This window comes from Hylobates moloch, unplaced genomic scaffold (genome assembly GCF_009828535.3).
Source record: "Hylobates moloch isolate HMO894 unplaced genomic scaffold, HMol_V3 SCAFFOLD_11, whole genome shotgun sequence".
NCBI lineage: Eukaryota > Metazoa > Chordata > Mammalia > Primates > Hylobatidae > Hylobates > Hylobates moloch.
Genome location: NW_026652286.1, coordinates 58,538,555 through 58,565,845, shown reverse-complemented (window position 1 = coordinate 58,565,845; position 27,291 = coordinate 58,538,555). Strand labels below are relative to the sequence as shown.

General features: G+C 41.3%; 1 protein-coding gene and 1 pseudogene across 1 annotated transcript in view; both read right to left on the bottom strand.

Annotated features, from left to right (window-relative positions):
- Nucleotides 1–4,884, bottom strand: part of HIKESHI (heat shock protein nuclear import factor hikeshi) — a 47,659-nt gene extending 42,775 nt beyond the window's left edge. The window contains exons 1-2 of the mRNA XM_032167104.2: nt 4,646–4,884; nt 635–872 (exon numbers count right to left, since the gene is read on the bottom strand). Of these exons, the coding sequence (XP_032022995.1) occupies nt 635–872; nt 4,646–4,675 (268 nt within the window). The 5' untranslated portion in view covers nt 4,676–4,884. The remainder of the gene's footprint in view (nt 1–634; nt 873–4,645) is intronic.
- A 6,710-nt stretch (nt 4,885–11,594) lies between these two features.
- On the bottom strand, nt 11,595–12,416 carry LOC116476778 (protein SET-like; annotated as a pseudogene).
- Nucleotides 12,417–27,291: the final 14,875 nt, after the last annotated feature.

Sequence of the window (27,291 nt, the reverse complement as noted above, 5' to 3'; positions counted from 1 at the left end):
GGGATTACAGGCGTGAGCCACCGCGCCCCGCTATATATAATATATATTTTATATATTATATATATTTTATATATTATATATATTTTATATATACTTTTTTTTTTTTTTGAGACAGAGTCTCGCTCTGTCATCCAGGCTGCAGTGCAGTGGCACAATCTGGGCTCACTGCAAGCTCTGCCTCGCAGGTTCACACCATTCTCCTGCCTCAGCCTCCCCAGTAGTTGGGACTACAGGCGCCCACCACCACGGCCAGCTAATTTTTTTTGTATTTTTTTAGTAGAGACAGGGTTTCACCGTGTTATCCAGGATGGTCTCGATCTCCTGACCTCATGATCCGCCCGCCTGGGCCTCCCAAAGTGCTAGGATCACAGGCACGAGCCACTGCGCCCGGCCAAAAAAAAAATATTTTTATGAAGGTTATACTACACAAAATGAACAACAAGAGGAGCCAAGGAAGTCTTTCACTATTTTTCAAATGTTTCTGTATTGTCTTTTTTTAAAAAAAATAATGTTTTGTATTACTTTAACAACCAGAAAAACATAATCGAAAGGGGAAAAAGCCATATTCCATGTTATGCTATTTAAGAAAAAAAGTTTGATTAATTATAAAACTACTTTAATATATTATTCTTACCAGATTTAAGACCTGAAATTTTGAAGATGGCACTTGGCTTCCCATTCGTGACAAATCCTAGGAGTTGCCATACTGGCATTCCATTTGAATCAGGATAAGAAAAGTAGACAGATCCTCCCATTCCCTCAGGAAATGGGATTGTTCCCAGCATAAAAACCACAACATGGTTGATACTTTCATAATCAGGTAAGTCAAAAACAAATTTATCCTCTGCCACTTGCTGCGCAGCTGTTTGCACCTAGAAAATAAGAAACTTGTCTCAGTTCGATAGTTCTATGAGTTTCTGTAACTCTTAACAGTATCATTTATAAGTTATATTACCAGCATAATCCATTAGTCTTTTTACCAAATAGAATGTTAAACCTGATAGTCTTAAATACATACTTAGTTTTACAATCATAATCTACTAAATGCAATCTTTTAAAAATATAACTCGGGTGGAGCACAGTGGCTCACACCTGTAATCCCAGCACTTTGTGGGAGGCCAAGGCGGGCAGATCACCTGAGATCAGGAGTTCAAGACCAGCTTGGCCAACATGGCAAAACCCCATCTCTCCTAAAAATACAAAAATTAGCCAGGTATGGTGGCTCATGCATAAGTATTCCCAGCTATTCGGGAGGCTGAGGCAGGAGAATCGCTTGAACCCGGGAGGTAGATGTTGCAGTGAGCTGAGACCATACCATTGCACTCCAGCCTGGGCAACAAGAGCAAAACTCTGTCTCAAAAACTAAAAATAAAATAAAAATAAAAATAAATTATTTCAGAGGTGCCCTGAAAGGATTTTACTTACATAAAAAATAACTAGGCCAGGCATGGTGGCTCTTGGCTGTAATCCTGGCACTTGGGGAGGCCAGGATCACCTGAGGTCAGGAGTTTGAGACCAGCCTGGCCAACATGGAGAAACCCCATTTCTACTAAAAATACAAAATTAGCCAGGCGTGGTGGCACATGCCTGTAATCCCACGTACTCGGGAGGCTAAGGCAGGGGAATCACTTGAACCCAGGAGGTAGACGTTGTGGTGAGCTGAGATCGCACCATGGCACCAGCCTGGGTGACAAGAGCTAAACTCCGTCTCAAAAAAATAAATAAAAATATCTATAGCTTCAGAATGTTGTAAAAATGAAAGGTTATTCAAAACACATCACCTAAGCTCTCACCCTCCAGCTTAAAGATAAAGGGGCCAGGCACAGTGGCTCATGCCTGTAATCCCAGCACTTTGGGAGGTCGAAGCAGGCAGCTGGCTTGAGCTCAGGAGTTCGAGACCAGCCAGGGCAACATGGCAAAATCCCATCTCTACAAAAAATACAAAAATTAGCCAGGGGTGGTGGCATGTGCTTTTGGTCCCAGCTACTCGGGAGGCTAAGACCAGATAATCACTTGAACCCGGGATGTCAAGGCTGCAGCGAGCCGAGGTCCCGCCACTGCACTACAGCCTGGATGACAGAGCGTGACCCTGTCTCAAAAATAAACAAAAGAAAGAATCTCAGGTAATTAAAATAGGTAAGCAATCCAGAAGTAATTAGGCAATCCTCCTTATTCACAAATCCTGTATCTGAATTCATCTACTCACTAAAACTAACTTGTAATCCCAAATCAATGCTTGCTGCATTTCTGCAGTCATTCATGGACATACTCATAAGAACAGTAGCAAAAAATGTGAGTTGTAGGCCTGGCGCAGTGGCCCACGCCTGTAATCCCAGCACTTTGGGAGGCCAAGGCGGGTGGATCACCTGAGGTCAGGAGTTCCAGATCAGCCTGGCCAACATGGCGAAACTTAGTCTCTACTAAAAAATATAAAAATTAGCTGGGCATGGAGGCACCCGCCTGTAGTCTCAGCTACTCAGGAGGCTGAGGCATGAGAATCACTTGAACCTGGAGGCGGACGTTGCAATGAGCGGAGATCACACCATTGCACTCCAGCCTGGCTGACAGGGTAAGACTCCGTCTCAAAAAAAAAAAAAAAAAAAAAGTGAGTTGTGCAACTCACACACTGGCAGCTGAGGTGGAACATGCCATCTTGTTTCAGTCCTCATAATATGAAAAAGTGTCCTTTTCACAGTCTCATCTATTTAAAGCATTTTTGTGATTTTTGTTGGTGATCGTGCTGTTTAAAATGACCAAGTTCAAGTGCTGGCTAGTCTTCCTAAGTGCAAGAAGGCTATGGCATGCCTTACAGAGAAAATATGTGTGTTAGGTAAGTTTTCCCTCTATAATATCCTATCTACTGATACAAAGAAACTTAAGAAAAATATACTGCTATGTAATTTCAACTATCTATTAGTTATAAAGTAGTATCAACTGCCTGCCCTAAATTAAGTCCCAAGATAGAAAGGCTGAGTGTTCCTAAAGTCAAATTCTGATTCCGTCTTCAGAAGTATTCTGACCCACTTTAAAATCCTCCAGCTTTAGTATAAAGAATAACACAAAGGAAGAACATAAACCAAATGGCCTGTATTAGTATTAAATTCAATTTCACCAGTCTTTGGCATGCATATAACCTAAAACGCATGGGAAACTATTACTTACGAGTCTTGAAATAACCACCTGGCAAAATAAATATTTCTTAAGTGTCAACTTTGTATAGGTACTGAACAGTCTGCAAATCTGTATCATCACACTCTAATTTTTGACATTAAGAAAAGGTGTATCTCTTTAAGAAAAAAATCTTAAGAAATAAAAACTGGGTTCATAAATTTAGATAAGTGGATTTTTCTTATAACAGAGTCATGTAGTTAAGTTTTGAGATGCCACTAGGTCTATTTGTCCTTCACTTTGATGTGTCCTAATACTCCATAATTAAAGGACCAATTATCCCCAATATATAGAGGCAGGTATCACCATAACTAAATTTCCTTCCAAATTAGTTGACAACGTGAGAGATACATGGATTCCAAATAGGCTTTTTATTCTTTAAGAAACACAATTTTAATGTCATTCATCAATAACACTCACTCGTCTGAGTCACACAATCATTCCAGATTTGTCCTTTCTTTTTCCCTATTAAGAGCAGGGCAAAATTATCTCACCAGGATTATGAATTACCACCATCATCACAGCGGTCTCCCAGTCATTCAAGAGACAAACTTTATGAGGCTAGTCAACTCCAATTTATCTTTCTGGCTTCTTAGAACTGTACATGTACAGAATACAATACATTATCAAAACTTGATGGGAAAAAAAGACAATTCAGCAAAGGGACTGCAACATTTTAAAAAGCCAGGAGAAAAAAGAAGGAAAAATACTTCTAGGGGAAAGGAATCGGGCCTGAAAATTGATGTCTGTGTGGTTTCTAAGGAAACAAACAAGATTCACCTTCCAGATTATTCCTAAAGAATTCCAGGTGTTGTTCTCATTTACTCTAACAATTTGGCGAGGTAAGTTATCTATTTTGACCAATAAGGAAACACACTACTCGCATCCTTCTCTGGTTATCTCAGATACGGCTCACACATTAAGTTTCAGCCAACTTCCAATTAAATTAAGCATATTTTTGCTCGGATTCTTCCAAAGGGACCCAAAAGATATACATTCCCTGAGCACCTTAATCTTTGAAAAGCGGTTTGCTATAGACCAGATTCAATCCCAAATTCACCTCTACCTCAAGTGAATAAAGGAGGTATTTATACTGGCGATTGAACTTAGTTCCGTAACCGCAAAATGTCAAAGATAAAGACCATCTCACGAGTTACGAGGATTAAGTTCAAAGTGCCAAATAAGCGCCACACATAAGGCTGAGTGACCAAAGGCGTGCATAGCACTTAGCCCAGTACTTGGTACAAAATGCACACTTAATAAATGCCAGCTTATACTGTGACTACTATTCGAAAGAATCTGAATAGAGCTGAGCAAAGCAGAGCACCCAGCTTCCCACGCTCCAGCCTCACATACGCACCCAAAATACAGTTAAGTGGGCTTCCCCGCATCCCTAGCGCCTGCGCACCCTCCCTGCCGCACGGCTTCGCCCTCGGTATCCTGACCCCTTCCTGATACTACCCGGTCCCATCCTCACCAGCCTCCCCGCCACCAAGCAGCCAAACATGGCGACGGCAGCTCCGTTCAGCCGGCAGTGACCTGAAGCCGGCGACTAGGAGTCCCGGGGCTACTGCCCTAGTCGAGACTAAGAACCTTCCAGAATTTGCGGGAGGGTATCTGCCCCTCCACTACATAGTGACTGGGCCAGCGGCAGGAACGCCTCTGCCCCCGCGACCTCTGACCTTCTCTTCCTAAGCAGCACGCTGCTCAGGCAACAAGTACTTCCGGGGCTTACACCCGGTTTCCCCACTAAGGAAGAAAGGCGGGCCAGCGCCAGTACAAGACTACAAGTCCCAGAACAAGTCCCAGAGGGCACTGCGCCGGTTTCCGGGAAGGTAAACCCGGAGGCTTTGCACACTGGGATCGGTAGTCCGGGTGTTTTATAGCCACACAATCTGTGGATCCCTCATTTCCATGTACATTCCTGGGAGGAGATGCTTCTAACGTTTCTGTGACATCTGAGAGAGATTAACGGTGCACTTTTACAATAATCACGTCACTAGATCTTTACAAAAACCCTATGAGATAAGTATTATAATCCAAATTTTATGGGAGTGATCAGCCTCAAATCTTTATGCAGCAGTAAATGTTGGAGGCTGAAATCAAGTCCTAATCCAAATCCGGGTTTCTTTCTGCTGCACAGTATCTCAGAAGTATTAATCTTTAACCAATTGTTTTGTACTTGTCTACAATTTATAGTAGTTCTTTCCAGCTTCACTTAGTTCTCCCACTCATTTGCTGTACAATTGTGGACAAGTTGTAGATGTCTTTGTGCTTCAGTGTCCCTCCTTTGCAAAAGACAAATAATGTGTCTATCACCTAGGGTTGCTGTGAGGATTAAATGAGCTAATATGTATAAAACACTTAGAATACTGCTTGGCTGTGCTTAATTAGTGGGAGTTTTATTGTAAAAATGTCTATTTTTTTTTCTATATGGATTTGCAGAAAAGGTTCATAGGAAATACAAAACAATAGCCAAAAAAAAAAAAAAACTGGCATTAAGTACTGATTGCCATCGATACTTACTCTCCCTTTCACAGCTCCAATTCCTTTTCTTCTTGAATAGGATAGTAAAGGGTCTCTGTCCAATTTGAAATATCTGAGCTCAGCCACCAGCCGTAAAGCAGGTCTGTCTTCCCAGTTCTCAGTTTATATATGGGGGATCAGTGTTTGGAACAGTCCTCTGGCCTCCACTGTGGATCCCTAAACTGATCACCTATCTTATCACCGATACTCCTTTGAGATAGCTGTGCCAAAGGTGAAGAGGTAGGAAAGGATCTACCAATGTTTCCAACTTGCCACCTAAAAAGTCCTAGAACCTTCAGAATAAAAAGGCCATTCATATGAAGACCACTTCATAAATTAAGGCACCCACACTACCTGGGTTCCGAGCCCATCTCTGCCATTTATTAGTTACATAATCTCAGGCAAGTTAATCTAACACTCTCATACCTCCTTTTCCCCATCTTTAAAATGAAGTAATAGTAGTATCTATCTCATAAAGTTGTTTTGAGGGTTCTTACATGTAAAGTACTCAATAGTGGCCAGAATGTAGCTTACTCAATAAATGTTAATATTTAGCATTATTGCCTTTCCTAACTAATTTTCCATGTCTTCTTCATACCCACCTTGTGCACTAGCCATACTTTTGAATTCTCTGAGCAACTCCTACTTTTAAATTTGTGTGTGCTTATACAACTTGTTTTATCTCCCTGTAATATTCACTTGGTTATTTCTTACACATCCTCTCAGTTTTCTTCACTAATCTTTCTATGACCCACCTGATAGTCATTTCTTCTCCTACCAAGCAATCTTATTTAATGGATTGAGAACTAGCTAGCTTAGAATTTTTTTATAAATTACAGATGCTGTTTATTAATTGTCTCAATCTCTGTTATGTGAAATTTGAGCTTTTTCTCCATTTTGCTGGTGAACTGTCTTAGTTATAGATTGTACAAAGAGAGGCAGTAAGTATAGTATCATATCTCTAGAGTAGCCAGTATTCCAGCTACCAAACTATATTATTTGTACATACAGTAGTTCTTTGTAACTTCTGCGGGCAGAACTAGATACAGTGTGAGGAAGTGAAGAAAAAATGTTTCAGGGAAAAAAATCTTTCCAATAATCAGAGCTCTCTGAAATAAGGATAGCCAAGGAATAGAGTGAATGCTCCTATTCACATTGATATTTTAACCAATGCTGAAATCCACTTACATTGTTGAGGAGACTTATGGAAAATTGGGGAAATTGGCTGAAAACCTCAGAGGTACTTCCCCCCATCTCAAACTATATGATTCTATGGAGTAAGAACCAATTATAGTTTAATTGTGGCCAGGGTATCAGGGATTCTGAATCTTGATTTTAGCTCTTCATTAATTAACCTAATGATGAGATAATTTATCATTTTGGCCATTACGTTTCTTCCAATTCTAGGTTGAATTCTGACTTGAAGAGAGCAAAAAAATATTTTTTCTCTTCTCTGAAAAATTTTTCTTTACAAAACAAGAACAACAAATGGACACACAAACTCTGTCTTCCCTGAACTGGGAGATATCTGTAACCCCAAGTCGCAATAGATATCAATGGAAAGTAGATAAAAGAAAGGCAAATGACTTAGCAGAGGAGTGGAAGATCAAACTCAGGTACCTACAGAGAAAGATAAATATCAGAGAAGCTCAGGAACTGGAGATACCAGGGGCCACAGAATGCAAGGGTAAGACAGGTAGATTGCTTAAAATCAATGTTAAGATGTTTATATCTGTTCCTCATCCACACCTTGCAAAAGGCCACTGGTATGAAATCTCTGTGGAAAAAAATTAAATCAGAGGCACCCTGGGTCCTAGGAAATCATGTACTGAAAAAAAGTGGTTGTAGATTAAGGCCACCACGTACAGATTCGGTCCTAAATTAAGGGCACCCAAATGAGAGAGGAGTCCTTGGCTCACCAAGTCAAACATATCCCAGACTATGTCCACCCAAAGAGGGGTGGCTTTTTCTAAAGCATCCATGTGAGAGTGCTTTGTACTATATCATCCATGCAGAGATAGCTCTTTTTTACATCCCTCATCCATAGGGGAAAAGGGTCACTTTTTAAGAACTGATGGAAAAATCCAACACTCTTTTCATGATAAAAACAGTCAACAAACTAGGAATAGAAGAGAACTTCCTCAACGTGATGAAGAACATCTACAAAAACTCCTCAGCTAACCTCATACTTAATGGTGAAAGATCAGGAACAAGACAAAGGTGTCTTTTACAGCTGCTTTTACTCAACATTGCACTGGAAGTTCCAGCCAAGGCAATTAGGTAAGATAAATAAAACTGGAAATGAAAAAGTAAAACAACCTCTAGTCACAGATGACTTGATCTTTTTTTTTTTTTTTTTTTGAGACATAGTCTCACTGTGTTGCCCAATCTGGAGCGCAATGGCAATCTCAGCTCACTGCAATCTCCACCTCCCAGGGTCAAGTGATTCTCCTGCCTCAGCCTCCCAAGTAGCTGGAACTACAGGCATGCACCACCATGCCTGTAGTTAAAATAAAAATTAAAAAATCACAAATAATTTTTGTATTTTTTGGTAGAGATGGGGTTTCACCATGTTGGCAAGGCTGGTCTCGAACTCCTGACCTCAGGTGATCCACCCAATTCATCCTCCCAAAGTGCTAGGATTACAGGTGTGAGCCACCACGCCTGGCCAACATGAGCTTGTATATAGAAAATCCTAAGGGGTCCACTAAAAACCTATTAGAACTAATAAACAATTTCAGCAAGATTGAAGGATACAAGGTCAATATACAAAAATAAATTGTGTTGCTACACACTTGCAGTGAACAATCCAAAAATGAAATTAAGAAGATAATTTCATTTAAAATTCTCCTTTAACAAAAGAAGTATAAAACTTCTGAAAACTTCTGAAAAAGTATAAAACTTCTGAAAACTTCTGAAAGAAGTATAAAACTTCTGAAAACTACAAAAAATTGTTGTAAGAAATTGATCTGGCTTGGACATTTGTCTCCTCCAAATCTCATGCTGAAATGTGAACTTCATTGTTGGAGGTTGGCTTAGTGAGAGGTGTTTGGAGCATGGGGGCAGATCCTTCATGAATGGCTTGGTGCTATCCTTGCAGTAATGAGTTCTCACTGTATTATTTCATTTGAGAGCTGATTATTTTAAAAAATAAAAAATAAAGAGCCTGGCATCTCCTTGCTCCCTCTCGCCATGTGGTATGCCTGCTCCCCCATCCACTTCCATCATGATTGTAAGCTTCCTGAGGCCCTTACCAGAAGCTGGACATATAATGCTGCCATGCTGGTACAGCCTGCAGAACCGAGTCAAAATAAACCTCTTTTCTTTATAAATTACCCAGCCTCAGGTACTTCTTTATAGCAATGCAAATGGAGTAACACAGAAATTAAAAGACATCTAAATAAATGGGAAAACGTCCCATATTCATGGGTCAGAAGACTTAATATTGTTTAGAAGGCTGTGCTCCCCAAATTTATCTACAGAGTCAATGCAATTACCATCAGAATCCTAGCTGACTTCTTTGTAGTAATTGACAACCTGATTCTAAAACTCTTAAGCAAAGGATCCAGAATAGCCAAAACAATCTTGAAAAGAACAAAGAATATCCATACTTCCTGATTTCAAAACTTGCTACAATGAAACAGTCATCAAGATAGTATAGTATTTAAAAGGCTGGGCAGGGTGGCTCATGCCTGTAATCCTAGCGCTTTGGGAGGCCGAGGCTGGCAGATCACTTGAGGCCAGGAGTTCAAGATAACACAGTATGGTATTGGCACAGGGGTAGACATATAGATGATTAGATTCGAGAGTCCAGAAATAAAACCATATGTCTATGGTCAACTGATTTTCAACAAGAACACCAATACCATTCAATGGGGGGAAAGAATAGTCTTTTCAATAAATGATGCTAGGACAACTAGATGGCCACATGCAAAAAAATAACTTGGATCCTTACCTCATAATATATATAAAAACCCAAAATGAATCAACGATCTAGATATACAAGTCAAAACTATAAAATTCTTTGAAGAAAACAGGGTTAAATCTTCATGACCTTGGATTTAGAAAAGGATTCTTAAATATGACACCAAAACCATGAGCAAGAGAAGCACAATTTATAATCTCCATCAAAATTTAAAATGTGCTTCAAAAGATCCATGAAAAAACCCACAGAATTGGAGAAAATATTTACAAATCATATATCTGATAAGGGATTTGTATCCAGAATATTTAAAGTACTTAACAGCTCAATAAGAAGATAACAACACTGCCGGGTGCAGTGGCTCACGCCTGTAAACCCAGCACTTTGAGAGTCCGAGGTAGGCGGATCACAAGGTCAGGAGTTCAAGACCAGCCAGGCCAACATGGAGAAACCCCATCTCTACTAAAAATACAAAATTAGCCGGGCATGGTGGTGCATGCCTGTAATCCCAGCTACTTGGGAGGCTGAGGCAGGAGAATCGCTTGAGCTTGGGAGGCGAAGCTTGCAGTGAGCCGAGATCATGCCACTGCACTCCAGCCTGGGCGACAAAGTGAGACTCTGTCTCAAAAAAAAAAAAAAAAAAAAGAAGAAGATAACACTAAGCTGAGAACATGAGAACAGTGGCACATGTCTATAGTACCAGCTACTCAGGAGGCTGAGGCAGAAGGATCACCTGTGCCTGCAAGTTCAAGGCCAGCCTGAGTAATATAGTGAGACCCCCCATCTTTAAAAAAAAAAAGACAGCCCTATGTAAAAATGGACCATGGGTTTTTATTAATTTCCTAGAGCCGCTGTAACAAATTACTATAAACTGGGAGGCTTAAAACCACAGAAATTTATTTTCTTACAGTTCTGGAGGCTAAAAGTTTGAAGTCAAAGTAGGTGTTGGGAGGGCCATGTGTCCTCTGAAGGCTCCAGAGGAGAATCTGTTCCATGATTCTCTCCTAGCTTCTGGGTGTTGCCAGCAGTCCTTGGCATTCCTTAACCTATAGATAAATTTCAAACTCTGCCTCATTGGCTTGTTTCACATGGCATTCCTCACTGTGTCTCTGTGTGTCTTATATGAACCCCAGTCATTATATTTAGGGCCCACCCTACTCCAGTATGGGTTCAACTTAAATTGGTTACATCTGCAAAGATTGTGTTTCCAAAAAGGCAACATTTACAGGTACCAAATGGTCATGAATTTAGGGGAGTGGGGAGGGTCTATTCAGTCCTCTACTAATCTGAGTAGACATTTCTCCAAGTTAGATACATAAGTGGCCTATAAACATATGAGAAGATGCTGGATATCATTAGGGAAATGAAAATCAAAACCTCAATAGAACACTTTATACCCACTAGGAAGTAAGGATGTGGAATTGGAATCCTCATCCACCACTGATGGGAATGTAAAATGGTGCAGCCACTGTGGAAAACAGCTACCATGTGACCCTGTGAACCTACTCCTAAGATAAAGGAGAAATGAAAACGTGTCCTCACCAAAACTTGTACATGAAGGTTTACAGCATCATTATTCATAATAGCTAAAAGGTGAAAACCCAATCTCTACCAACAGATGAATGAATAAATAAAATGTGGTATATCCATACAATGGAATATTATTCAGCATAAAAAATTAGAGTACTGATACATGCTACAATATGGATATACCTTGAAAATATTGTGCTAGGTGAAAGAAGCCACAAAAGACCACATATATGATTCCATCCATATGAAAGGAGAAATCATGTTGTCAAAACGCCCACCTCTGCTCAATATATTTTTCCCAAAAATGAGTTAGGAACCATGGTATAGAGAAAAGACCTCCACAACGGGGTGACTGAGCACAAGAGCAAAAAAAAACAAAGACTGCAGGTTGCTCCCAGGGATTGGAGAAAATGTTTTAAAAGGAAGGTTGGAATCCATTGGTGTTCTGTTAGTCATCTTCTCCTTCATCTTCCTCTCCTTCCTCCCCTTCATCATCATCTTTATCTTCACCTTCATCCTCATCCCTGTCTTCATCTTCTTTTTCTCCTTCCCTTTCCTCATCATCCGTTATTGGGAACCAAGTAATACTGTAATTGATTTGGCCAAATACCATCTTTGATGACCTTTCCTCATTCATCTGCACCTGCATCAGAATGGTCAGTAAGCCAGGTGAAGAAGCTCTCTGGTTCCCCATGCTGCCTCTTCCTGTTGGCATTATTCTGCATTTGACTTGCATTTTTCATCAAATCCTTTCCAGATTTCCATTTGATTTTAGTGAGTTTGAAGATGGAGCACCACTCTCATTCAGATGAAATTTTTTGGAGAGAACTTTATTTTTGAAGTCAGGATTTTTGTCAAAATGAAAAATATTCTGTAACCTGGTTTAACATCTTCAAATTCTGTCACTTCAACACTGGTTAAATAAGGCAGTGCCTCTTCATCCTCCTCCCCAAGCAGTGCAGACACTTGTGGATGGTTGACAAATGCTGTTACCCCAAAGTTTGGGATTTTGGCTATCAATTCAGACCTCGTCTGAAAAAATAGTTGGCCGAGTTTGTTATATTTCTGTTCTGTTTTCAAAGTCTCCTCATTGGCTTATTAAGTCTACTTCATTTTGTACTTCATCAATATGTTCAGTTGCCTCTTGTTCTTTTTCTCCCTTCTTCAACAAGCCCAGACAGACTGATGTCTCTTCCAGCCTCAAGGCAGAAGGTGCTCTTGGTTTCTTCTTTTGAAGCAGAAATAGAAAGCATGGCATTTGGGGGGCCATGTTGTGTGGAAAGGCCAAAAACGAGACCACAGATCTCCTTGCCCATCAGGAAGAAGCTCAGAAAACCCTAATATTATTGTTTTAAATCACAGCATCACAACCTCTGAACTTTTGCTACCTAGAACAGTGTAATGAAATCATCAGTAACAGTTATACTAGTATAAGAATTTCAGCTCAGAGTAGACATATTGCTGATTTGAAACTTTACAAATGATAGTTCTCTCTTGAAGGCAGATCCAGGTAGCTTTCCCTATTCCTCTTACCACCTGTGATAAATTGCAAACGTGTCACAAGTTCTTTCCCTACCTGGGTCCATGCCCTTGCAACGTGACTTTGAAGCTCCTCCTCTCAAGAGATGGAATCTATTTCTTCACCCTCTTGGCCTTCTTACTTGATTTGACCTAAAGAATGCAGCAGAACTGATAATGTTCCCGTTCCGAGCTTAGGTTTCAAAACTACTTGCAAGCATCTGCTCTAGTCCTTAGAAGTTTGCTGATTTACTACAGGAATAAGCCAAGGAGAGCCTGCTGGATAAGTAAAGACACCTGGACTCATTTCCTCAGCTAACAGCCAGATCCCATGAGCAAAGCTACCTAGCTGACTTGCCGCTGACCACAGTCATGAGTAAGTCTAAAAGAACCACCCAGCTGAGCTCAGCCCAAATAGAATCATGAGTTACATAAATTGCTGTCCTAAGCCATAGAGGTTGGAGGTGTTTTGTTCAACAGCAAAAGCTAACTTCTTTGTAATTCCTTCATCATATGAAAAAAAATTTTTTTTTGAGACAGTTTCACTCTTGTTGCCCAGGCTGGAGTGCAATGGCACAATCTCGGCTCACAGCAACCTCTGCCTCCCGGGTTCAAGTGATTCTCCTGCCTCAGCCTCCTGAGTAGCTGGGATTACAGGTGCCTACCACCATGCCCAGCTAACTTTTTGTATTTTTAGTAGAGACAGGATTTCACCATGTTGGCCAGGCTGGTCTCAAACTCTTGACCTCAGGTGATCCACCCACCTCGGCTTTGCCCAAAGTGCTGGGATTACAGGTGTTAGCCACTGCGCTCGGCCCATGAAAATAATTTTTATGTATTAGTTTCCCTTTCCTATAGCAAATGCCGGTAGATATCTATTTAACATCCACTTCTTCCCTTCTTCCTTGTTAATAGAACCCCAATTTTGTCCTGGCATCCATCTCTCCTCTCTGTGACTCAGGAGCCCCAGGGGAAGCCCCTACTTTAATCAACAATTTTCTCTTCTCTTTGCAGTGATTGGTTTAGGATCAGCCCCATAACCTGAAAGGAAGTTTTCTGGGAGCTTCTGAGAAAAGTGTCTTCATTGTAAGAAGGCCACAGTAAAAAATTAGTCAAGTGTTTGGCACAGGCCTATAGTCTCAGCTACTCAGGAAGCTAAGGCAGGAAGATCGCTTGAGCCCAGGAGGTTGAGGCTGCAGTGAGCTGTGATTGTGCCACTGCACTCCAGCCTGAGTGACTGAGTGAGACCCTGTCTCAAAAAAAAAAAAAAGTTACACAGCCAGGCATACTGGCTCATGCCTGTAATCCCAGAAATTTGGGAGGCTGAAGTTAGAGGATCTCTTGATCCTAGGGGTTCAAGGCTGCAGTGAGTTATGACTGTGCCACTGCACTCCAGCCTGGGCAACAAGTGAGACCCTGTCTCTTAAAACAAAATAGAAAAAGCCACACAAAGAGATGATCACTTTCTGTCTCTGTACTTTGACATATCTGAAGGTGATACTTGGAGTTGTAGCAACGATTTTGAAACTTCAAAAGGAACAACCTGAGGCCTGTGAGGTGGCTCACACCTGTAATCCCAGCACTTTGGGAGGCTGAGGCTCAATCACTGGAGCCCAAGAGTTCAAGAGCAGCCTAGGCAACATGACAAAAAAAAAAAAAAAAACCCACAAAAATTAGCGGGGTAGTTGGCACATGCCTGTAGTCTCAGCTACTCAGGAGGCTGAGGTGGGAGGGCCTGGGCCCAGGAGGTGGAGGCCCTGACCTGGGGCCAGGAGACAGAGGTTGCAGTGAGCTGAAATCACATCACTGTACTCCAGCCTGGGAGACAGAGTGAGACATCTCAAAAAAAAAGAAAATAATAATAATAATAAAGGAACAACCTGAGGAAAATGCCAGCACAATCAGAAAGGCAGAGATTGAGATGAAAATAACTTGTCTTTATTGATGTCTGGTGCTGTTGAATCAACTAGCCCTAAAGCCTACCCTACCTTTGTACTTACAGTTATGTGAGATAATATATTCCTTATTGCTTAAGCCATTTTAGTTGGCTTTGTTGTTACTTACAACTGATGTTATAATTAACACAACATCCACTAGAATATAAGCTCCAAGAGGGCAAGGAATGTGTCTATTTTGTTTGCCACTCTATCTCCAGTGTGTAGTCCAGCACCTATCCCCTAGCGAACATGTAATAGTTATTTACTGAATGACTATAAGCATATTATATCAATCATCATTTGTTAAGTACGACTGCAATTGACACTTGACTAGACAGCATAAAGATCTAATTAGGGAGCCTGACTACTCTTGACTGTGAGTCAGTCCTTCAAAAGAAGAACTTTACCTTTGCTTTCCACAATCTGGCATACAGTAAACCTCTACTCTACACATTTGGTGACTAAATTGACCTATGTCACAGAATTTTGCCAACTCTCCAGCAGGGGGTGCCCATAACCAGGTGTTCTGGGCTCCGGGAAGTTTTTTTTTTTTTTTTTTTTTTTTTGCTCCTCAGCCCCTCCTTTGCTGCATTCCCCTTCATCTTCCCCCAAATCCCTCTTGGAGCCAAGGAGCACAACAATGCAAGAAAGCTCAGAAGGGACTTTTCAATTTTCAGAACCTCAGTGTCTGTCCTATCCCAGCTTCCAGCACCTGTTAGAGAGGGTCGAGCATATGCTTCTATGATCAGAGGATGCTCTCTTAGGTCAGGGTTAAGCAAACATTATCTGTAAAAGGCCAGATAGCAAACATTCTAGGGCCATAAGGTCTTTGTCCTGTCATGCTCTTGTAACACAAGAACTGCTGAGCCAAGCATCCCTGCAGCCTCTGTACTTCTGGCTATGCAAGATCTTGTATTCCTTTATTAGGGCAATTTTAGTTTATTTGTTACTTACACCTGAAGATATAATTAACACAACTGTCCACAGCTAGACCATATAAGCTCCAAGAGGGCAGGTAACTTAATAAGTAAATGAAAGCATAAGCAAAAGAATGGGTGTGGGTGTAACTGTGTTTCAAAAAAAAATTATTGACAAAAACAGACAGCTGGCCAGATTTGGCTAACCGCTGCTTTAGGTGAACAAGGCATTGCCTAGGTCATTGGTTTTCAAACTTGAGGGTGCATCAGAATCACTTGTAGGGCCTATTTAAACACTGATGGCTGGGACTCACTTGAGTTTCTAATTCAGTAAGTCTGGGCTAGGGCTGGAGAATTTCAATTTCTAATAGTCTTGCCAAATAAAATACAGAATTCCCATATATCAGATTCTTGAATTTCAGATAAACGATGAATAATCTTTAGTATATGTATGTCTCAAAGATTTCATTATTCATCGTTTATCTGAAATTCAAATTTAACCTGGCATCCCTAAATCCCTAAATCTGGCAGTCTTAGACAAGTTTTCAGGTGATGTTCATGCTGCTGGTTCAGGAACCACAATTTGAGAAACAATGGCAATATAGTCTCATACATAAAGTTGCCTTGCTAATTCAGAAGTCTTGAGTTGGAGTGGAGTAAATACCCATCAGTCTAATACAGGATTTCTGCACACTCAGTCTATATATGTGAACATGTACCTACTTGGTTCACAAGTTTTAGGTTTGCCTAGATACTTTATGCATTCGTTTTCAACAATTATGTATTTGTTGTACACTTACTATGAATCAGACAGAATTTACTTCAAATTTCAGCCCTGTACTTAAGATACTAGGCAAGTTTTTTAACAACTCTATTCCACAGATTCCTCATCTGTAAAATTGAGATGACAATTTCTCCTTCATGTGGTTTTTAAATGGAAATGAAATAACATATAATTTACCACAGTGCATGGTAAGGAATAAGCTGGGCAGTACTCAACTAATAGTGTAGCTACTACTATTGAAAATACAGGCCAGCCACGGTAGCTCATGCCTATAATCCCAGCACTCTGGGAGGCTGAGGCGGGTGGATCACCTGAGGTCAGGAGTTCGAGACCAGCCTGGCCAACAAGGTGAAACCCTGTCTCTACTAAAAACAAAAATTAGCTGAGCATGGTGGCAGGCGCCTGTAATCCCAACTATTTGGGAGGCGGAGACAGGAGAATTGCTTGAACCCAGGAGGCAGAGGGTTCAGTGAACCAAGATCGTACCACTGCACTCCAGCCTGGGCAACAGAGTGAGACTCGATCTCAAAAAAAAAAAAAAAAAAAAGAAAGAAAAAAGAAAAGAAAGAAAATACAGTAATTCTCCAAGTTTGAACCTTGGAAAGTGTGGACCCTGGGCCAGCAGCATCAACAGACCTAGGAACTTACTAAAAATGCAAATTGTCTGGCCCCACGCCAAACCTACTGCACCAGAAATTCTAGGATGTTGCACAGCAATCTGATTTAACAAGCCCTCCAGATGATCCCAATGCATGCTAACATTTGAAAAACACTGCTGAAGAAAATATAAGAGGCTGTGTGTGTATTTGGGGCTAAGAATACTGGGGCAAATGGGGCACAAATCTTCCCCTTCTTTTCCCAGGACAGTTTTACATAAGGGACTAGACCTAGTGGTGTTCCAGCATGCCTTCACCTCCCCTATACTCTCTTCTTTATAGCCTGAAAATCATCAGAAATTCACTTAAGCAAAGATTGTTTAGCTGATTTTTTCATTCATTTGACATTTCTTTGAATGTCTATTATGAGCCATATAGTGTGTTAAGCAATGAGCATTCAAAAAATAAGGAAAGGGCCAGGTGCGGTGGCTCATGCATGTAATCCAAGCACTTTGGGAGGCTGAGGCGGGTGGATCACCTGAGATCAAGAGTTCAAGACCAGCCTGATCAATATGGTGAAACCCCGACTCTATTAAAAATACAAAAATTAGCTGGGCGTGGTGGTGTGCACCTGTAGTCCCAGCTACTTGGGAGGCTGAGACAGGAGAACTGCTTGAATCCGGGAGGCAAAGGTTTCAGTGAATGGAGATCGTACCACTGCACTCCAGCCTGGGCAACAGAGCGATACTCTGTCTCAAAAAAAAAGGAGGGGGAGGAGGGAAAGGCTCCTGTTTGAAGAGCTCTTAGTCTGGCACTGATTTTAGAGCATAGGAAACCACAAGATGCGTGCATTTCAGTGAGATGCTAAAATGAGCAGGCTATTAAAGGAGGTAGAAGAGAGGCAGTAACTCAGAAAGGCAGAGCCCTTTCCAGAGGACATTTGTTTTACAAATATTAACTGAGCCCAATATCATGCATGCAGAAAGCAGCCTGACTACCTAGAAAGCCTCTACTACCAGGAAGGCAGCCTAGCAGGATCTAGTTCTAAACCTGGCAAGGCCACCAGAAAGAGGCATCAGGCAGCGAGGGGCCCTATCAAATCCCAGTCTGTTCACAGCTGGCTTCTTGGACGTACTGGCCTTGATTATGGCCCAGAAGACTAGAAAGCACAGCCACAGATGAGAAGAGTCCTGGCAGAAAGCTGAGTCAGGCCCCAGTCTGGGACAGGAACTGCTAAATCCTAGACACGGAAGCAATTCAATAGGCGGCAGAGCTAGTGACAATTCTCTACCACTCCCACCCGTAACCTTGGACATGGGTTTGGAAGACACCAGTTAGTAACAGTGAGAAAATTTCAAGTTGACTGTGGAAAGTTGGGCTGGGCTGGGCTGAAATCAACTTTATATAATTAGATCTACTTTGTGCTGTTTTGTGTTGTGCCCAGCCAATATAAAATTGCAGTTTAGCAAAACGTTTGAGAGTTTATTATTAAAATACTCCCTAAATGATTATGGTACATTCACTCTTTTCACATGTGGGAACCACTGCATGATACAGGTCTATATAGGGCCATCACTAATACAATGCTTTGCACACCTGGCCAATAAAATGCATGAATAAATGATTCTCTCCTGTCTACTAGGAGCTCACATTTTAGAGCAAAGGCAAAAAAGTATTTTGAAGGGCACTTCACAGAGAGTTTTGACTTCCCAAGGGTCACAAACTCTGTATTTCGGCCACATTTACTCAGGGATTAAGGGGAATAATGCAGAACTCTTACATAAGCTATTCATTTTATTATTTTTCATTAGAGTCAGGGTCTCGCTCTGTCACCAGGGCTGGAGTGCAGTGGTGGGATCATGGCTCAAGGCTCAAGCGATCCTCCTGCCTCAGCCTTCCAAGTAGCTAAGACTACAGGCATGTGCCACCACACCTGGCTAGTTGTTTTTTGTAGAGGTGGAATCTCGCTATGTTGCCAGGGCTGGTCTCAAACTCTTGGGCTCAAGTGATCTTCCTACGTCAGCCTTCTAAAGTGCTGGGATTACAGGCCTGGGCCACCGTCCCCTGCAGGTTGCTATTCAGAACTGGGATTATTAAGACTTAATTTGCAACCAGAATCAGTAAGATAAGCCAAACCTCTCTTATATGAAATACTAACAGTTTAAAAAGTGATTTTGCGGTGGCTCACGCCTGTAATCCCAGCACTTTGGGAGGTTGAGGTCAGGAGTTCGAGACCAGCCTGACCCATATGTAGAAACCTCGTCTCTACTAAAAATACAAAATTAGCCAGGCATGGAGACGCATGCCTGTAATCCCAGCTACTCGGGATGCTAAGGCAGGAGCATCGCTTGAACCCAGGAGGCAGAGGTTGCCATGAGCTGAGATTGCGCCATTGCACTCCAGCCTGGGCAACAAGAGCAAAACTCTGTCTCAAAAAAAATAAATAAATAAAAAATAGTGATTTTGCAATGAAGAAAAATAATGGCCCATATAGCACAGGGTGTCAGTTCAGTGCCATACACTTCTTACGATCAATGATTTTCTGGCAACCCAAAATTTAATGGTTTCAGAATTAAACACACACACTTCCCTCACTCATTATGCAGAAATGTAGGAGAAATCACCCAACAATTTTTTATTCCACATCAGCCTGGGGTACTCAAAGCAAGAAAGGCAAAATGAATCTGCTTTCATTCACATGAAGTCTTGCTCTGCATCAGAAAATAACCATGAAATACCAAGAATCTTTGTAGAAATCCACCAGCTCAATTCCAAAGTGACAGTCATTTTCTATAAATCACAACAGGGGAAACCCAGAGGTGACCACTGAAAGCAGGGGAAGTTACAGACTTTACAGTGTTGGCACTGTGGTCTCTGGTTAAAGAGAGGCCATTTAGCACTTTTTACTTACGGTTGTATTTCTGACAATGTGGGCCCCATTTCCAATACCCTTGGTAAAAGCCATCTAGACTCATTTTCCCTAGGTTACTGTGTTTCAGACTGCAGGCTGAGATCCATGGGCAGGTTGTGAAATCAGTTTAGTGAGTTACAACCAGCATTACAAAAAGAAAAAAAAAAAGAAATAGAAAATTTCAGAATGCATCATACTTGGTAGGTATGTTGTTTCATGGGACTTTCTATATGTGTGTATGATTGGGTTATTATGTATAGTCTATTTCTTTTTTTTTTTTTTTTTTTGAGACGGAGTCTCGCTCTTTCGCCCAGGCTGGAGTGCAGTGGTGCTATCTTGGCTCACTGCAAGCTCCGCCTCCTGGGTTCACGCCATTCTCCTGCCTCAGCCTCCCGAGTAGCTGGGACTACAGGCACCCGCCACCGCGCCTGGCTAATTTTTTGTACTTTTAGTAGAGACGGGGTTTCACCGTGTTAGCCAGGATAGTCTCGATCTCCTGACCTCGTGATCCACCCGCCTCGGCCTCCCAAAGTGCTGGGATTACAGGCGTGAGCCACTGCACGCGGCCTGTATAGTCTATTTCTTACTGTGGGTTGCATTAAAAAAAAATTAAAACATACTGTCCTAGATGATACCTTGTTCAAGCCTGAAGATGCAAATTAAGCAGAATGACTGTCCCCTTGGCCTCAAAGGAGCATTTTAATTCTTTAAGCACTTCTGGAAAAAGTGACCATCATTTCTTTAGACTTTTGCCTTTCTCAGGCATTTGCTTAAAGATAATTTTAAAGTCACTGAGTTTCTATCAGCCTTTTCCAGTATTTTGTAGTAGATGATATACTCAAAGCCACATCTTATTTCCTTTCTCACCCCATTTTTTTTCCTTCTAAACACCCCAAGACTTCATCCTATTTGTCATCTCAGCCAGGCACAGTGGCTCACGCCTGTAATCCCAGCACTTTGGGAGGCTGAGGCGGGCGGATCACTTGAGGCCAGGAGTTCCAGACCAGCCTGGCCAATATGGCGAAACCCCGTCTCTACTAATGATACCAAAAAAAAAAAAAGTTAGCTGGCTGTGGTGGCACACATTTGTAATCTCAGCTACTCGGGAGGCTGAGACAGGAGAATTGCTTGAACCTGAGAGGTGGAGTTTGCAGTGAGCCGAGACTGCACCACTGCATTCCAGCCTGGGCGACAGAGCGAGACTGTCTCAAATAAAAGTTGAGTTTCTTTTGTGCAGCGTTTCTACTCCCCTGGTAAGAACAAAATACTTGTGTGTATGAGACACAAATATCAATTTTGTAATTTCTAATTTCACATAAGAGGTAAAGGCTGTTATGTTTGTATTTAAAATGATCATTACACCAGGCCTGGTGGCTCACACCTGTAATCTCAGCACTTTGGGAGGCGGAGGCGGGTGGATCACTTGAGGTCAGGAGTTCGAGACCAGCCTGGCCAACATGGTGAAACCCTGTCTCTACTAAAAATACAAAAATTAGCTGGGCGTGGTGGCGCATGCCTGTAATCCCAGCTACTCAGGAGGCTGAGGCAGGAGAATCCCTTGAAACTGGGAGGCGGAAGTTGCAGTGAGCTGAAATCATACCACTGCACTCCAGCCTGGGCAACAAGAGCGAAACTCTGTCTCAAAAAAAAAAGATCATTACACAATATGAAAATGAATAAAATTCACACTAACAATTTAACTTTACTTAGAATGGCATTAAATAGCAAAATTTAAAACCATGACCATTTGAGAAATTGTTAAAGAATGGAAAAAGCTTTATAGTTAGTACCTTTAACCTAATTTTTCCTTTTAACTTTTTTTTCTTTTTTTGAGACAGGGTCTTGCTCTGTCACCCTGGCTGGATTGCAGTGGTGTGATCACAGCTCACTGCAGCCTCAGCCTCCTGGGCTCATGTGATACTCCCACCTTAGCCTCCCTAGTAGCTGGGACTACAGGTGCACACTACCCCACCCAGCTAATTTTCAAATATTTTGTAGAGACAGGGTCTTGCTATGTTGCCTAGGCCGGTCTCAAACTCCTGGGCTCGGGCAGTCCTCCTGCCTTAGCCTCCCAAAGTGCTGCGATTACAGGCATGAACCACCGTGCCTAGCCTTTTCTGTTGCTTTTTTGTTTTTGAGACGGAGTCTCACTCTGTTGCCCAGGCTGGAGTGCAGTGGCGCAATCTCAGCTCACCGCAACCTCTGCCTCACGGGCTCAAGTGATTCTCATGCTTCAGCCTCCCGAGTAGCTGGGATTACAGGCACATGCCATCACGCCTAGCTAATTTTTGTATTTTTGGTAGAGATGAGGTTTCACCATGTTGGCCAGGCTGGTCTCAAACTCCTGACCTCAGATGATCCACCCACCTCAGCCTCCCAAAGTGCTGGGATTACAGGCATGAACCACCATACCCAGCCCAAGGAGTTTGCCTTTTCATTTTGCACTGGGCCCTGGATATCACATAGCGGACCTTGTCTTCAGGACTAGGAACAGGACCGATAGCATCCTGTGTTCCTTTTGAATTAATCTACATTTCTTTGACAACAAGCTGGACACAGGCTTCATGAAGTACAGGGGGCTCCATGAATACTTTGTTCTGAAATCCAAGAATCCTCACTGTATCCTTTACCCAAGCTCTGGCATATGTCATCATGACTTTGGTTCCCTTGGGGCAAAGAGCATACTTTTGGCCTGAATGGACATTGAGTGTGGGGGTGCTTAACACCTCCGAACAGGTCTTGTCCACTTTTGAGTTGGAGGGCAGGTCAGCTAGGTGTGCACTTCCAAAACAGCCCTCACCGTCCAAGGTGCAGTTGTAATCCAGGAAGGAAATGAGCTCCATGATGTGCCACTATGTGGAGAACTCATGGGTTATCACAACACTGAAACTCTTGATGAATGATTACTGGAGGAGTTTACATCGTGTCAGGCCCTACACTATAGAGTGTAGGGATGCCACCCTTGGTTCCCACTGTCCAAAAACAAAACCCAGGAACTTCCACATCTTACTGTCCTTCACATTGGTGTGGAAGGCTTTGAAGAATCTGCTGTCCTGATGAGCGCCTTGTCTCATCACAAAAGGCTACAACAGGGATATGGCATCAGTTGGATCCTCATCCAGCTTGAAATAAAACTGTGGAAGCTGCTTTTCCTCAGGACCTGATAGAGGGTGAAGTTCTGGGCTTGGTAGACACTGAAGCAGACTGGCACATCAGTGGTCACGACTGCAGTCAAAGTGGGAGACACGATGGTAAGGAAGATGCCAGAACCACCTGCTATTTCTCCTAGCTCTATCATACATGCCCACATGGCACTCAAGTATCCTGGTAGCAAGTAAGATAATTATCTCTTCAAATATTTCCTTCACTTCATTCTCTTTTTTTTTCTGGATCTCCAATTAAATATAGTGTTAGATCTTTTCATTTTATCCTCTATATTTCTTTTTTCTTTTTTTTTTTTTTTTGAGACGGAGTCTCGCTCTGTCGCCCAGGCTGGAGTGCAGTGACGCAATCTCGGCTCACTGCAAGCTCCGCCTCCTGGGTTCACGCCATTCTCCTGCCTCAGCCTCTCCGAGTAGCTGGGACTACAGGCACCTGCCACCACGCCCGGCTAATTTTTTTGTATTTTTAATAGAGACGGGGTTTCACCGTGGTCTCGATCTCCTGACCTCGTGATCCACCCGCCTCGGCCTCCCAAAGTGCTGGGATTACAAGCGTGAGCCACCGCGCCCGGCCCATTCTAGGTAATTTCTAAAGATCACCTCCAATTCACTAATCTCTATTCAGCTGTGACTAATCTGTCTAACCCATCCGTTGAATTTTTTACTTCAAAAAATGTATTTTTCATTTGTAAAAGTTCTATTTGTTTCCCTCTCATATTCACCTCGTCAGTCATCATAGCCTCTTACTGTTATCTTAGTTTTATGACTGTTTAATTCTGTTTCATTTATTCAACCAATAGTTATTGGACCCCCTGTTACATGAAAGGCACTGCTCTAGGTGCTGGGTTTATAGCAGTGAAATAAAAACCCTGCTCTCATATAGACTACATCACAGTAGCAGAATACAATAAACCAAATAAGCAAATTACCCAGTATAGTAGGTGGTAATTGAAATGGAGAGTAACAAAACAAGGAAGGAGAAAGTACAGAGAGGAAGGAGAGTTGCAATTTTAAAATAAGGTGGCTGTTTTATATTATCTGAAAATTGCAATATCTAAAGTCTTTGGTGGTCTAAGTTTAATTTAATTTTTTGTTTCAACTCTCAGCCATAGAGCTTGCTTCATTGTATATCTTGTGATCTTTGATTGTAAACTATTCGGTTGACTTAAATCTTCAACAACTTTACGGGCCTCCTTAAGACTTATTTTGTTTGTTTTGCTTTAATAACTAGTATCCACTGAAGGGGTTATCAAACTATGGCTTGTGGACAGAATCTAGCCAACTGTCTGTTGTTTGTTCTTTTTTTTCCTCCTGCCTCAGCCTCCCAAGTAGCTGAGAATACAGGCATGCACCATCATGCCTGGCTAATTTTTTTTGTATTTGTAGTAGAGGTGGGGTTTCACTATGTTGCCCCAGCTGGTCTCGAACTCCTGGGGTCAAGCAATCTGTCCACCTTAGCCTCTCAGAGTGCTGGGATTACAAGCATAAGCCACCATGCTCCACCACTGCCTGTTTTGGTAAGTAGAGTTTTATTGGTACACAGCCATACCCAGTTGTCTATGGCTGCTTTTGCCCTACAGCAGCAGAGTTGAATAGTTATGACGAGACTGTATGGGAAGGCCTAAAATATGTACTATCTAGTTCTTTACAGAAAAAGCACCCTGATCTGCAGAGATAATATACAGGAAACTAGTAACAACAAAACTGAAATGAGTACTACCATATGCTGTTGGGGCAAGTGTAATTTGGTACAAACTTAATAAGAAAGAAATATCCTATCTAATTATAAAATGAGCCTGAGAGTACACAAAGACTTGTGTACTGGTCTGTTATTCAAAATATTATCTATAATAGCAAAAATCTGGCAGAAATGAACATGTCCAACAACAAGGCATTAAATAGATAATGGTAATTCATGGAAGTGTATTAAAAGATATGCAAACAGAATAATCTGTTAAGAATTACTGGGAATCTGAAAATGCAGCATATAAACATATATTCAGACAATCACAATTCTTTAAACTTACACAAAATACATCCCATCACTAAAAGCAATTATTTCTGTGCAGTAAAATTAAAGGTAGTTTTTACTTTTTTCTTTGTACTTCTAAATAAACTGCATATATAATTTAGAAATTACTTTTTAAAGGGTGAGCATGGTATTGATATTTTGTTTAAAGTCTTTCTTGGAAATACAGAGTAAATTTTTACAGTTAAAATGAAGCCTGGGATGTGGTTCAAAACAATCTGGCATAGATGTATAGATAAATCAAGATTGGCTATGTATTGGTAATTTTTGAAGCCTGACTTGGTACATCGTATTCACTACTTTCTTCACTCTTCTATATGTTTGAAACTTTCAAGTATAGAGTTAAGAAAAACAACCCTGTCTTGTCTTTTCGGAAACATAATAGCCAACATATCAAAGCTGGTTTTATCCTTCCTAAGACACTGTGTAAGAAATATACTGGACAATTATTGGGTCAAAAAAGAAACTAAAAGAGAAATTGAAAGATGTCTTGAAAGCCTGGCACAGTGATGCAAGCCTACAGTCATAGCTACTTGGGAAGCTGGGGCAGGAATGGATCACTTGGGCCCAGGAGTTCGAGGCTGCAGTGAGAGCTGTAACTGCACCTGCGAATAGCCACTGAACTCTTAAGCCTGAACAACATAGCGAGACCCCGACTCTAAAAACATATATAAAGATACCTTGAGACAAATGAAAATGGAAACACATGTCAAAACTTATGGGATGCAGCAAAAAGTTTTAAGAGGGAAGTTTATAGCATTAAATGCCTGCATTAAAAAAGATCGCAAACCAACAACCTAAACCTCAACACCTCAAGGAACTAGAAAAAGAACAAACTAAACCTCAAGTTAGTGGAAGGAAATAACAAAGATCAGAGCAGAAAAAAATGAAATAGAAAAAAAAATGAAAAAACAAAAAGCTAAACAAAATTGACAAACCCTTAGCAACACTCAATAAGAAAAAAAGGAATCGAATCAGAAATGAAAGAGGAAATATTACAGCTGTTAACACACTGAGTCTCCCGTCAAAGAAAAGCCCAAGACGGGGCTTTTCTGTTTCTACTAAACATTTAAAGAATTAATACCTCACATTCTTCTCAAAAAAGAAGAGCAGGGAATACTTCCAAACTCATCTTATGAGGACAGTATTAGCCTGATACCAAAGCCAGACCAAGGACACTAGCAGCAACAATATCCCTGATGAACGTAAATACAAAAATACTCAACAAAATACTAGCAAACCATCATCTTCAGCAATACGTTAAAAGAATCATCCACCATGACCATGTGGGATTTATCCCTGGGATGCAAGGATGTTTGAACATATGCACATTAATGTGATTTACCATATTAACAGAATGAAGGACAAAAACTGTACATTATCACAATAGATGCAGAAAAAGCATTTGACAAAATTCAACACCCTTTCATGGTAACTCCCAACAAAATAGGTATAGAAGCAATGAATGTTCCTCAGCACAATAAAGGCCATGTGTGACAAGCCAATAACTAACATCATACTCAATAGTGAAAAGTTGGAGGCTTTTCCTTTAAGATGAGGAACAAAGTGATGGATATATTAGCCCAATTTGCTCATTCTACATTGTATACGTGTATGAAGCATCACATTGTACCCTATAAATATATACAATGGTCAATTAAAGACATATATATAATTTCTTCTTGGTTTCTATTTCCTCATACAACTTCTAAGACCCTTGAGAATATAATTTCTTCTTGATTTCCATTTCCTGATACAACTTCTAAGAACCTTGAGATCACTTGAGTGAAAATAACGTGTTTTTGTAGGCTAATGAGATAACTGGTGACTGGGGGCCTCTGGATAACATCCATTAGGAAAAGAGATGTTACTTCCTCTGTATTTCAGGGAAAGGAGAGAGGGCAAAAATAGAGTATAAACATGTGGCTGATAACTGGCCTGTGAGTTCTGACTCCTGGACCTTTCATTATCTGCACTAACTTTAACACTCGATATTCTAGCCTGGCCAACATGGTGAAACCCCGTCTCTACTAAAAATACAAAAATTAGCTGGGCATGGTGGCACACACCTGTAATCCAAGCTACTTGGGAGGCCGAGGCACGAGAATCACTTGAGCCTGGGAGACAGAGGTTGCAGTGAGACGTCTGAGACAGCACCACTGCACTCCAGACTGGGCAACAGAGTGAGACTATCTCCAAAAAAATTAAAAAACAAACCTCAAGAATGGAGTCGTGAATAATACATTTCTAAGGACCAAAAGGAAAGATGATATTCTCACCCAGTTAATCATG